The 13,784-nt window shown below is 37.1% G+C and overlaps 1 protein-coding gene across 9 annotated transcripts in view; it reads left to right on the forward strand.

Moving 5' to 3' along the window:
- Window positions 1–13,784, forward strand: part of TACC2 (transforming acidic coiled-coil containing protein 2) — a 192,923-nt gene that overhangs the window by 168,412 nt on the left and 10,727 nt on the right. For all 9 annotated transcript variants that reach the window (XM_039336549.1, XM_039336620.1, XM_039336137.1 and 6 more), the window contains 3 exons: window positions 10,476–10,613; window positions 11,884–11,960; window positions 12,823–12,866. In XM_039336549.1, the coding sequence (XP_039192483.1) occupies window positions 10,476–10,613; window positions 11,884–11,960; window positions 12,823–12,866 (259 nt within the window). The remainder of the gene's footprint in view (window positions 1–10,475; window positions 10,614–11,883; window positions 11,961–12,822; window positions 12,867–13,784) is intronic.

Below are 13,784 nucleotides of genomic sequence, written 5' to 3' on the forward strand. Positions count from 1 at the left end.
GTCTTGTGCTTTTTTTAATGTTAAAATTTTCTGTAAAATCTCCATTTACAATTATTTTAGTTATTTATCTATGATAGATTGTTTTAATTGTATTTATAAAGTTTTCTCCAAAGTCCATTTTATTTAGTTGTTGAATCATAAATTGCCAGTTTGTTATCAAAGGCCTTCTGTGCATCTAGGAATATTAGCGCCATCTGCTTCCCTGGATGCATCTCATAGTATTCCAAGGTGTCTAAAATCATTCATAAATTGTTTTTTATTTGTCTCTTAGGTAAAAATCCGTTTTGGTCTGCCAATCAGAAATCTCTTTACTCTTTCTGCTATTATTGAAGCAAAAATTTTATAATCCACATTTAATTGAGATATTGGTCTATAATTTTTTATCTGTGTCAAGTCTGAGTCTTTTTGGGGTATTAAAGTAATATTCTTCTGGTATTTTAGCTTCTAAAAGTACCGTTACATGGTTCTTTCATTAATGGGCTTAATATATCTTGTAGGCATTTAAAAAACTCTGCAGATAGCCCATCTGGACCTGGGGTCTTATCATTTATTCATTTATTTGCCTTTTTATGGCCTCTGTTACCTTCATCATTGATATTTTTTCATTTAGCATATTTTGGATATTCTCTGAGATTTTTGGTAAGTCATTTTTTTATGTATTGCTTTATTTTTTCTTGTGAAATTTCTTCTGAGTCGTAAAGTGTCTCTTCTGTGTCGTAAAAGTCTTTTTTGAGTGCCATTTTGGAATTGTAAATCGCCTTTTGAGTATTGCAGTTTGTTCATCAATTTTTTCTTTCATTCATTTTTTAAATTTGTATGCTAACCACCTATCTGGTTTATTAGTGTTTTCAAAAAAGTTTTGTTTTGCCCTTTTAATTTGTTGGGCCATTTTTTTCAGCCTCTGCTAGGTTTAATTTATGTTTTAGGTTGGTGATTTCTATAGAAGGGCATGGAATAGACACTATGTATATTATGGAGAATACTCAGAGTTTGGAGAATGCCAGAAACACATGCAATCTTAGAAGAATTGGGTGAAAATTCTTCACAGTTGTGTGATGTATACCTAAAATAGGAAAAATGAAAAATAGGAAAAATATTCATAGTTGTATGATGTATATCACTGTATATCCAAAAATTTAGTATGGCAAGAATTCAGAAAAGTGTTCTGTTTTTTTTTTTATCATTTTGTAAATAAAACAATTCACCAAATTTGGGACACTTGCTATAGCATGTTATTGCTTGAAAATTGGCTTTATCTGCATGCCAATGATTTCATGGATCAATGCCTTGAGAAGTAAAAATTGGTACTCAACCAGTTTAAAAAATGGATGGATTTGGATCCAGGATTTTCTTCCCACAGTTTCTTCCCAGCTTTTCCTAACTGCAGAAGATTTCTAATCTAACAACACTCTTCTTTCTTCTTGTAATCCCCCATGCCCTTTAAAAAGATTTCCTATATGGTTGTTGGCCACATAAAACACAGTGAGAGATGGTCCTGCAAAAAAATGGGTGATTAAGCAAGCTGCATCTATCTCTTCCCATTGGCTGGCACAAATGAAACTGCATCTAGAATTGTTGCCATGGGGGATGAGATGGACTTTAATCGTTGGCTAAATTGTCTAAATCTGCAATAAGGAGCTTTAGTCATAAGCAAGAAATGGTGCCTATATAGTCAAAGAGAACGCGCAAACTGAGGTGTCACTTTGTTGGTTTAGACAATTTTGACAAACTCTGTGATGTCAAAATTGCACACTGCATACAAAAAATTGCAAAAGCCAGGATTCATATCTGTCTCTGTGTGTGTGTGTGTTAGAAATTCTGTGTAGATGACAGTTTTGCTCTTTAGGCAACAATCCACATTTCAATCCACTTAAGAAGTGGTTTAAAATAATGGGAGGAAACAGATTCTAAGAGGAGGAAGAGGCCTCATACATTAATCTCTTCTTTATACATTAAGATCAAAAATGTTTTGTTTCTTTTTTCCCCACCTGCTATGCCCACAGCATGCTGGCTGTTGACATATTGGAGTGAGGTTGAGCCTGTGGTGCATACAATCTAAACTAGAGTGAAATGTTAGTTCTTAAATCATGTGTTTGATCTGTGTAGCTTCCCTGGAAGACTCCTTATGGTGATATCAGTGGAAAAGAGCTCATGGGGTTTTCCTTATAGGAGGTTATATGTGCTTTGTGTTTCTGGTTTTGTTTTTTTTAATTCTGATGCCACCTGAATATTTTCCTGCCAGTGCTGTATCACAGGCTGAAAACATTCATTTCAAAACAGGGAGGTATGAACTATTGCCACTAATTTGTTAGTCGTAATCTATACGACAGACTACCAAGCTATACGTTTTAACCTAATTGTATTTTGCATTACTGTGACTTGAGACTCTGTTGTTGCTGATTGTGACCAAGGTAGATCAGGACAAAAGTCTTCCTGTTTTTCCTCTCTATGATTATTCAGTTAAATTGTGTAGTCTGAAAAATCTGATAGATCTGATAGTATCTCAGTTGAATCTGTATAAATGTTGATTTAAATATCCTAGCATTCTTATATATTTAATTTTTTCATACTTCAGATTTTTTATTCTGTTTCCAGTATTGAGCATTATAACTAATATATTCTCCCCCCCCCCCAGTTTTTAAGTCAGAATTTGGCTGCCTGGTCTGATTTAATGAAGATAATTCTAAAGGTATTCTTTTCTTCCAATAGTTAGAGCCTGCAACTCCAACATTATAACATATCTGAGTTAAATCTGCAGCAGAGCAGTCATATTGCTGGTCCACTATGTGCTGACAAGTTTGGGAGGGACATTGATCACTGCAGGTAGTCCTCTACTTATGGCTATCATTCAGCCCAAAATTTCGGTGGTTAAGTGAGATACTTGTTAAGTGAGTTTTGCCTCATTTTATGTCATTTCTTGCCACAATGATTAAGTGAATCACTGCAGTTGTTAGTCACACAGTTGTTAAGTGAATCTGGCTTCCCCATTGACTTTGCTTGTCAGAAGGTCGCAAAAGGTGATCACATGACCTTGAGACTGCAACTGTCATAAGTACATGCCAGTTGCCAAGGGTCCAAATTTTGATCATGTGACCACTGGGATCCTGCAACGATCAAAAGTGTGACAAATGATCATAAGTCATATTTTTCAGTGCCGGTGCAACTTCGAACAGTCACTAAACAAACTGTTGTAAGTCAAGGACTACCTATCAACTGTCTGCCTAGTTGTTTTGTTTTGTTGTTTATAAAACAAATTTGTCCACTTTTCAAGGAACACACCCCAAGGATTTCAGGAAGGGTACTTTATTGTTATTAGATGTATTAACAGCTCTGCTGCCTTCCACTCCCGGAGGACTGGGTTGCTCTAAGTCTCTTTCTAGTTTCATTGGGCTGAGCAACTGTTTTCCTCACACATCTCCTTCTCAAAGCCAGAGTTAATTCCTCCTAGAAATTATAAGCCACCTCTAGGACTGATACACATTTTCTGCTGAGCTGAGGCTGCTGCAGTGACTGGGGAAATATCACATGAAGCAGATTATATAGCTGCTTCCTGCATATTACCAGCCTAATGCTTATTGTGTTCTTTTCTAGCCTTGTTGATTCTACAGTGTAGAATCTAAATAACTTAATATCATCTGGAAGCCATGAAGTATTGCAAAACTACTGGGCATTTTCCCAGAACGAATCAACAAGATGTGATACAAGTATATGAATGGCTTGTTAAGTAATTTATCTTAATTAAAATTTTCAAGAGATTGTTCTGGCAAATTTGAAAAACAAGCTTTTGGGCAAGCTGCCCTGATTAAATTAAACATAATCTTCCCATGTAACATGATCAGTTGGGAAGTACCATTTGATCTACTTCTTTAAGCAATCATTACCATAGTCAACATGTTAAATCAGTGATGAATAGATCTAACAGAACAACCATAGACTTACAATAGACAAGAAATAAATGCAAATTAGGTATATAGAATTTTCTGAAAATATTGGATTTCTTTTGAATATCTTGTTGCTAAGTTGCTTCATTTAAAGGATCAACATTTCTGCTTCATATCTATTTCTAAATTGCCTTTTACCCCCAAATATTTGTATTTTTTATTTTTATCTGTATAATTATTTTTGTGCTATGGTTAACCACTTTGGGTTTCATGCAAATGAGAGCTGAATTCAAATTATTTGAATGCATAATAAGAATTTCCAATAGTGAACCTGCTGATCTTCACGATAATCAGTATATTTACTCTCATAATAATATTTTTATGTGAATAATATTGGATTCATTTCCCACGTCTTTCAGAGGATACATTTTAGTTCTCATTTATAGAATAAAAAGTAGCCCAAACTGCATGTTAGAATAGATAAATTAGTCTTAGTTTGGGGCATGTCAGTTTCATATAAGAATCATAATTCCATTGGGGTTTTTATTATTATTTTTAGAGAAAGAAAGTTGTATATATCAGTGTCTATATAAATATTTCTGTAAGCTTGTCCTAACTATAGGCAACGGATCCCAAGAATTAGGAACGATGCAGGATTCAACAGAGTTTCAGACTTTATTATGTTGCTCAGTTGAAGAGAAAGTCAGCCCTGGGAAACCTCCCACTCCGGCGTATTAAATAAGCCCCGCCACCACACCCATAGTGTACGCCCCAATTACCAGTCACCACTCCACCCTCGCCACACCCTCATGTCTGTCAGACCCAGCATCCCGGTTAATTCAATTCAAGCGGTTAAGCAGTTAATTCAGCTCAATCCTCTTTAGACGCGCGTTGCATGTAGAATATCATTAACTGGGCGTCGGCAGCCTATCACAGTTGTTCCTCTAACGCACGGCAGCCCAAATCCGTCTTTAGACGCGCGCCGCAGGCGAGACGTCATCAGCTGAGCGTCGGCATCTCTAGCGCCGCCCATCTGCCTCGCCGCATCGCCGAGCCTTCTCCGCAGCGTCGCCGCCTGCTTAGTCAAGGTTCTTTTACACTGGGTCTGACATTCGGCCCCCCCTCACCACGGGGTCCCCTAGAACAGAATATTACAGGTTAAAGCATCGTTTAGTTAATGATATTTACATATCATCTAACCCCCCCCTCTCTCATTCGGTTTTGGTTTATGTGGCCATAGTTTATGGTATTTTCGGAGCAGCTCCGGAGCGAAAACCTTTTTACTCTGCACCCATGAAGCATCGGATAGGGGATATCCTTTCCATACTATCAGGTAGTATATTTTGCCCCCCCACCATCGTGAGTCCACGACATCCTGTATCTCATACTGTCCCGGAGCGATAGGTCCAGGAGGATCTGTATGAGTACTCCTCTCTATCGGTTTCAACAGACTCACGTGGAAAACCGGATGTATTCTACCAAGGAAGGCCGGCAGTTGGAGTTGTACTGTGACAGGATTAATGATTCGTATTATGCGAAATGGACCCACGTATTTCGGCGCCAACTTCTTGCAGGGTACCTGTAACTTAAGGTATTTGGTCGAGAGATATACCTGATCACCTATTCGGAACCGGGTTGACATTCTACGGCCTTTATCTGCTTGTTCCTTGGCTGTTTGTCCCGCCTGTATCAGCGCTTTCTTTACTGTATGCCATACTTGGTTAGCACAGGACATCCAGTCCCCTGGCTTCTTGGCCAGGGATGCCAGTGATTCACAACCTGGTACGGGATTTAGATCGTAGCCATATACCACCTGAAAGGGGGTTAAGCCGGTACTTTTATGCACTGCATTGTTGTAAGCTAGTTCGGCAAAGGGTATATATTCCATCCAATCCGTCTGTTGATGAGAGACATAGCAATGTAGGTATCGTGACACTGCCGCATTGGCCCGTTCCGCTGCCCCGTTGGTACATGGATGGTATGCCGAGCTCAATCCTTGAGTAGTTCCAATACAGGCCAGAAATCGACGCCAGAATCGAGCTGTGAATTGAACCCCGCGGTCTGATATAACCCGTCGAGGAGCTCCATGTATACGATAAACGTGCTGTACAAATAGCTTCGCTAGTTGCGCTGCAGACGGCAGCCCCTTGCAGGGTATAAAATGGGCCTGTTTCGAAAACAAGTCTATCACCGTCCATATGACAGTGTAACCTTTTACATTAGGTAACTCCACCAGGAAGTCCATGCCAATGTCTTGCCATGGTCGTATCGGATCAGACACTGACTGTAACAATCCCATTGGCTTTTTAGGTATTACTTTCGCCTGGGCACAAACTTTACATTCCTTTACATATGTTTCAATGTCTTTTCTTAAACTTGGCCACCAAAATTGCCTTCTTGCTAGATGTAGCGTTTTCACAAAACCAAAGTGACCTGCTACTTTGGAATCATGACATTGATGGTATACCCGGTTGCGTACTCCCTGAGGTATATACAATTTATCGCCATACCAGGCCAAGCCATTACGATGGGTCAATATCCCTGGATTCGCTGATAGCCAAGGATCGGTCATTAAAGCTGCCTTTATTTCTTCTTCAAAGGTTGCTAACTTTGTACAAACTTCTGCTTTTTCGGACTCCCCATTACACTGAGGTATGACAGCCTGGATCACCTGTTCCCGTTTGCTGTCATATTGGGGCATTCGGGAGAGTGCGTCCGCTAGGAAGTTCTTTCCACCCGGAACAACTTTTAAATTGAATTTGAAGCGTTGAAAGTACTGCGCCCATCTGACGTGTTTAGGCGCTAATTTCCTTGGTGTTTGAAGCACTGTTAAGTTTTGATGATCTGTCCAGACCTCGAAGGGATGTTGAGCCCCTTCCAACAGATGGCGCCAAGTGGATAATGCCCATTTCACTGCAAATGCTTCTTTTTCCCACACCGCCCAGCGTCGTTCCGTTTCAGTGAATTTTTTGGACGTGTAGGCACACGGTTGTAGTATATTCTTCTCACTACGTTGCAATAGAATGGCACCAACGGCTACGTCGCTAGCGTCCGCTTGTACGATGAAGGGCTTGTCCGGGTCAGGATGTGCCAATAACGGCCCCTGCGCAAACAGGCTTTTTAATGTCTCAAAGGCCTGTTGGCAGGCCATAGTCCATTCCAGCGGTTGTTTTGGTCGGGGTTTACCAGTATTGTGTTTGGTACGTAACAACTGAGTCAATGGTAGGGCCACATCAGCAAAGGATGGTATAAACTGACGATAAAAATTAGCGAACCCCAGAAACTGCTGTAATTGGCAACGAGTCCTTGGGGCTTGCCATTCCAGTACACTGCGTATCTTATTGGGATCCATTTCTATTCCCATCGCCGAAACCCGGAATCCCAAGTAATCAATACGGTCTTTGTGGAATTCACATTTTGACACTTTACAGTATAGTTTGGAATCTAGTAATTTTTTCAACACCGTTCGAACTAATTGTATGTGGTCCTCCATTGTACTTGAGTATATAAGTATATCATCCAAGTATACAAGTACACCCCTATAAAGATGGTCATGCAAGACTTCGTTTATTAACTGCATGAACACAGCTGGGGCTCCCTGTAGACCAAAAGGCATCACCTTGAACTGATAACTCCCTAAGGGACAGTTAAAAGTGGTCTTCCACTCATCTCCTTCCCGTATTCGTATTCTATAATATGCCTCCCGAAGATCTAATTTTGTGAAAATCTTGCCAGTAGCCAAATGGGCAAGGAGGTCTTTCATGAGAGGCAACGGGTAAATGGGTTCTATACATACCGCGTTCAGTCCTCTGAAATCTACACATAGCCGCAGTCCTCCGTCCTTTTTTTATGGAATATTACGGGTGCTGCTATTTTAGAGCGAGCCGGCTCTATAAAACCCCTAGCCAGGTTTTTATCGATATACTCCCTCATTTCCTTTAGCTCAGTGAATGTCATGGGGTACATTCTGGGCTTAGGCAACTTTGCCCCGGGAATGAGTTCGATGGCGCAATCCGTTACCCTATGGGGTGGTAGAGTATCGCATTCATGTTCGCTAAAGACTGCTGCCAGGTCGTTGTAGACTGACGGGTATCCGGGTCCGTCCCCTTCCGGTATTGGGTCTACAGCACCCAGCCCTTTATCTCCATCGTAATCAGGTGCGGGTGGTGGCTGAGGACCCACGGGCAACCGCAATCGTCGAGACCCATCCTCCCACCAGATGATTGGAAGACCACTTTTAACTGTCCCTTAGGGCTTTCTCTTCAACTGAGCAACATAATAAAGTCTGAAACTCTGTTGAATCCTGCATCGTTCCTAATTCTTGGGATCCGTTGCCTATAGTTAGGACGAGCTTACATTAAGTCAGCCCTGGGATACCTCCCACTCCGGCGTATTAAATAAGCCCCGCCACCACACCCATAGTGTACGCCCCAATTACCAGTCACCACTCCACCCTCGCCACACCCTCATGTCTGTCAGACCCAGCATCCCGGTTAATTCAATTCAAGCGGTTAAGCAGTTAATTCAGCTCAATCCTCTTTAGACGCGCGTTGCATGTAGAATATCATTAACTGGGCGTCGGCAGCCTATCACAGTTGTTCCTCTAAAGCACGGCAGCCCAAATCCGTCTTTAGACGCGCGCCGCAGGCGAGACGTCATCAGCTGAGCGTCGGCATCTCTAGCGCCGCCCATCTGCCTCGCCGCATCGCCGAGCCTTCTCCGCAGCGTCGCCGCCTGCTTAGTCAAGGTTCTTTTACACTGGGTCTGACAATTTCAAAGTAGACATTTTCGTACATATTATTTTTGAAATAAAGAAGTATCCCAATATTTAGAAAAGTAAAAAGTTACAAACAAACGAAAACCCCACTTTTCACATGGTGTTTTCTAGAATAATATGAATCAGATCACTTCTCTTCTAAAGTTAATACAAAGGAAATCCTCAAACACGTCTTGTGTTTCTATATAATTATATACTAGATAATCATCTTAACTTTAATATTATCATAAAAATATTGAATTAATATGTCTCGCTATAGCTAGTGTTACTGATTAACTCTTAAAACAGTTTGCTCAGTCTCTTATGTATCTTTACTGATCTCTTATAATGAAGATGTTATAAGAAATCTTCACCGATTGTTCTATACTTCTTTAATAAATTGTGAAATTCTAAATATAACATAAATCAGGAAGTGGCTTCTATTAGTTGTGGTGGGTTCCAAAATTATTCTTGACAATAGATTAAACTATATAAAATTTTTAGTCTCAGTACATTGCTGATGTTCACAGCAATGTACAAATAAGCAAACTGATTAAAATTCTTTTTGTCAGATTATATTTTCGCAATTATTTAGTTCAAGTATCTACAGTGGATTTGTTCATATATGATATAAGAAAGGTAGTTAGTGGGAAATATTTTTTGGTGCTTCTGAAAATTTGAACTGCATTAGTTCTGTGTAAAGAAAATAGCAGAGGCAAACTCTAATATTTTCTTAGCTTTCTTTTGTGTATTGCAGTTGAAATAATTTGTAATTTATAGTTTCCTGCTTAAATTTGCCTTATTTGACTTTAGATGTTATTTAGTCACCGATTAAGTGCTTGAATCAAGTATCAACCATTATGAATTACTCTATATAATTGCATTTTAATTAAAAAATGTTCAATCAGATCTGTCAGTAACTTGAATATTAAGTAAATACATCGTTAATATTGTAATCACATTCTTATAAAAATGAATCCCCAGCAACAGTTTCATACTTTATCCTAAATTATTATACCATCTGTTGAACTATATTTAGGTAACTGCTGTTCTATGCTTTTAGTAATAAAGTTAATATCAAATAAAAAGTATAAGCCAAAACTATAACTATGTGAGAAACATTTTAAATATTGTGGTGGAAAACATATTTTGAGGTATTTGTTGGAACATACTTTGTTCCAACAAAAGAACTTTGTTCTTCTCTTTTGTATTGACCTTCAAATAAAATTTGTCTTGCTTTTGCTGAGCTTTGTATCATGTTGTTGCATGGTGAGTAGATGTCAGGTTGCATCCTGTATAAAGTTGTCTAGATGTATTTTGCTTAGTGAGAACTTGATATCATTTTAGCAAGAATTTTGTTTTAATGAAGAATAGAAATAGCAGCAAAAAAATGTTCAAGCATTTGAGTAGACAGGTTCTATATAAACCAGGCTTTTCCATTCTGAACTCATTCGGGCGTCTTAAAAATTCCAACTGCCATAGTTTTCATGTTGGCTTAGAATTCTAAAAGATATAGTCCAATATAGTTTGGAAGTCATGTTGGGGATGCTTACAAAACTAGCATTAGTAATCACTTTTGGTGCTAAAGTTCAGTGAAATGGTGCTTTGTAAGAAAAATTGAAATTTCCAATATTCTGTATATCATTACACATGTAGTGATATACAGAATACCACTATAACTCTTGTGAAATAGCTTAATGATAAACCAGATTAATACTTTAATTAATTAATTCCATATTTTTTTCACAGTGCATTCTTTTCTCACTTCCTTTGAAGTAGTTCACTAAAGTACTACTGGAACATATTACTAACTGTCTGTCCTTCCTTGAAATGAACAGAGAGACCCTGCAGCTGATGCTTCGATCTCTAAAAGTGCATTGTACTCACGGATAAGCAGCTCAGAGGGAGAAAATGCCTCCACTTTGCTTTATAAGCAGCAAGATCTGGATACCGCCTTAAGAGTTACCAGGGAAGAGGTAATGGCAATTTTAATCAAGGAAGCCCTGCCAGTTTATTGGTAGGCATATTACAAATGCAGTTGCTTTTTGAAGTTTGTTCTTCCAATTAATTCATTATGATAGGTTTGAATGAATTAATGATTTTCCAGTTACTGATCCATACTAGCATTGTGGGCTCTTTTTTTAAGAATCAATTCTCCCTCATCCATTAAACATAATTCAGTGAATGTGTTCCACATTTATCTTTTTTAGATTGCATGTTCCTTATCCATTAAGGAACCATGTATTATTTTATATAATAGTATATGTTAATAGTAGTTAACAGCAAGCAAGAATTCAGTATAGCAAAGTGGCCTTCTTGATTGGGCAAATTTGGTCCATGTCCTATCTATTTTTCATACTTATTTTCTGAGGAAACTCATGTATGGTTGGAATATTTATTATATAATCTCTGTTCAGCCTTTCTTTGTTTACCAAACAGAAGATTATGTAAGAGCATCATTTTGGTTTTTATTTATATATTTAGAACAGTTTGGTAAAATTTTGGCAAGACCTAGGTCAAAGTTTTTTTTCCGTAGAACTAATATAGTAAACAAATCAGGTATTTTTATAGTCTAGGTGTAGTTTTGTGTGTTTTAGAATATAGTTACATATTTAGGTAGAGCTTTAGGTAGTTATAATAAAATTCACATAAAGACACGAGTACAGCTAACAGGGTTTCTTAACTTGCAACTTCAAGACACGTGGACTTCAACTCCCAGAATTCCCTAGCCAAAGTGGCTGGAAATTCTGGGAGTTGAAGTTTATATGACTTAAAGTGGTCAAGCTTGAGAAACCCTGATGTACAACATCACTCAAAAAGTCTCTTCCTATGGATTCCAAAGCAATTTATTCTCTGCAATAAATTGTGATTTTTGAAGAAGTATAATTTGCTAATATTTGTGCCTTGTCTTAGCTTAACAAGAGGGGAAAATGCCAACCTATTTTGATTTTATGAAAGCGGCATCTGTAGCAAACAGTGGTGACATAGAAAAGACATGCACACGGTGATATAACATGTGCCACAATTATGTATTTGCATCCTGACACCTGACGCAAGTATGTAAGTCCCAGTGTTTGTGTGACAATATCATTGCACACGTTTCATCAGTTGCTCTCCTTGCCTTCCCTTTGAATGCCGTAATTATAATCTTGCTATACTTTTCTATCGATCCTTGGGATGTTATGTGGCAAAGTATTTTGTACTTTTTCAAGCTGATACAACTTTATTTCTTCTCTTCCTTAAAAGATAGTTGCGAAGGAAAGGATGATTTCAGAATGGAAAGAGAAATATGAAGACAGTAGGAGGGAAGTAATGGAAATGAGGTTTGTGTAATTTTGTATGAATCAATACTTTTAAAGTTTATGAGACAGTTAAAAATGTCTTATTTTTAAATCATACTGCAGATACCAGACTCTTCAAATTACCAAAAATAGGTCTGTTGAAAGAGGGTTCTTATTGAATAAAAAAACAGGATATAAATCAAATCAATCAATAAAATAGATTAAATAAATACATATTCTATCTCTTTCTGTTTGAAAATCCAACAACTTAACTTGAGGTATCTATCAATATCTTATAAAATTCAAATAAATAAAATTCAATTGTTTAAATAAGATTTAATCAGCTAGCCTTCTTGGGAGAACAAATTCAAAATAGGACATGTTTTTAAAGTTTAAAGCAATCCTTTTGAATTGTTGTTTTGTTTTGTGTCATGTTTAGGGCTATTTCATAGAATTGGAACAGTGCAATAGGTGTTTTTTTTCCCTCCATTTCAGCAATTCAGAATGTAATTGTTAATTAAATTAATAAATTAAATTCCAGCAGGTGGAAACTATCATCTTTCCCCTCTGCTACCACTTTCTGGCAAAATCAGTTTAAAATTTCATTAATAAGAAGGCACAAGTTAATACATAGAATGGCAGAACTATCTTTTACTGAAGAAACTGAGAAAACAAGTCTCAATGTGGAAGTCATAGTCTATATTTTATAGCATAATTATGGTTTTAACAGCATCATAGCTGTCTATGAATTAATCTTTTGATTTTAAAAAATGCCACACTGTAACAACTGTATTCTGTCATACATTTTGTAGCTAATTTGTAAGGTTTTAACAGAAGAGATGCCATTAGAAAAATCCATTTCTTGGATGCGTGTTCATTTTCATATCTTTTCATCTTTTAATAGGAAAATTGTTTCAGAGTATGAGAAGACAATTGCTCAAATGATAGGTAGGTATTTATCATGAAAAGAAAATATTTTGTTCTTATTCTGTTATAGGGAATATGCAGTAATAGAAAATTAGTGGTGCTATGAACAAAGATGATTTAAGAAACAGGTTTGGGAATCACAACGCATCTGCAGGTCCCTACATATGCCTGGAAGTCTTCTGTGAAATTACTATTATTTACTTATTTACGTAAGCCTGTTTCTTGCTTACAATATTTCTTTTGGAGTAAACCTGCTGTAATTCCTAGTTGTGTGTATGATTCAATTTAATGTAGAATGTCATCTCATCATACGTATTGTAACACTGTTCATAAAAAAAGTAAAGACAAGTAGATGCCAGGAAAAATATATTTATTTGACAGCAGTCAATGAATTAAACCTAAATATATTATAGTCATTGCTTTGATGACATATTTTTACCAAAACATTTAACATATATTGATATATAATATTTAGGCCTAAGAAACTGCAGAATTCTGAACATCATTGGCCTCTCAGAACAAATCATATTATGCCAAACGCTGTATTTTAATTAAATTATTAGTACTAAGAAGATATCAAAATATGATCATCAGTACAATTCTAATAAGTATAAAGCATTAAGCTTCATAAATATTTTTACGTCAAAATAAAATGTGGAAATATTTTAATTACTTAGGCTGCTGTTTTTTAGTATTACTATTTTAAAATTACTCTGTTGTATTATGTGTTGTTGAGAATTTTGTTTGGTAGGTTTCTGTGGAAGGCTTCATTTAGTAGAGTAGCACAAATGTTTTAAACATAAATAAAATGTTTAAAGAGTGTATAATATGGTTGAGTCAAAAGTAAATCAGAATCATGCAAAGTTAGGGGAAACATAATTTTGTCCAAATGTCTGGCTTTATATTTACATGACCCTTTCATTCAAAATTAGTATTTAT

This window comes from Crotalus tigris, unplaced genomic scaffold (genome assembly GCF_016545835.1).
Source record: "Crotalus tigris isolate CLP2741 ecotype Arizona unplaced genomic scaffold, ASM1654583v1 scf7180000017536.10889498, whole genome shotgun sequence".
In the NCBI taxonomy this organism is placed as follows: domain Eukaryota; kingdom Metazoa; phylum Chordata; class Lepidosauria; order Squamata; family Viperidae; genus Crotalus; species Crotalus tigris.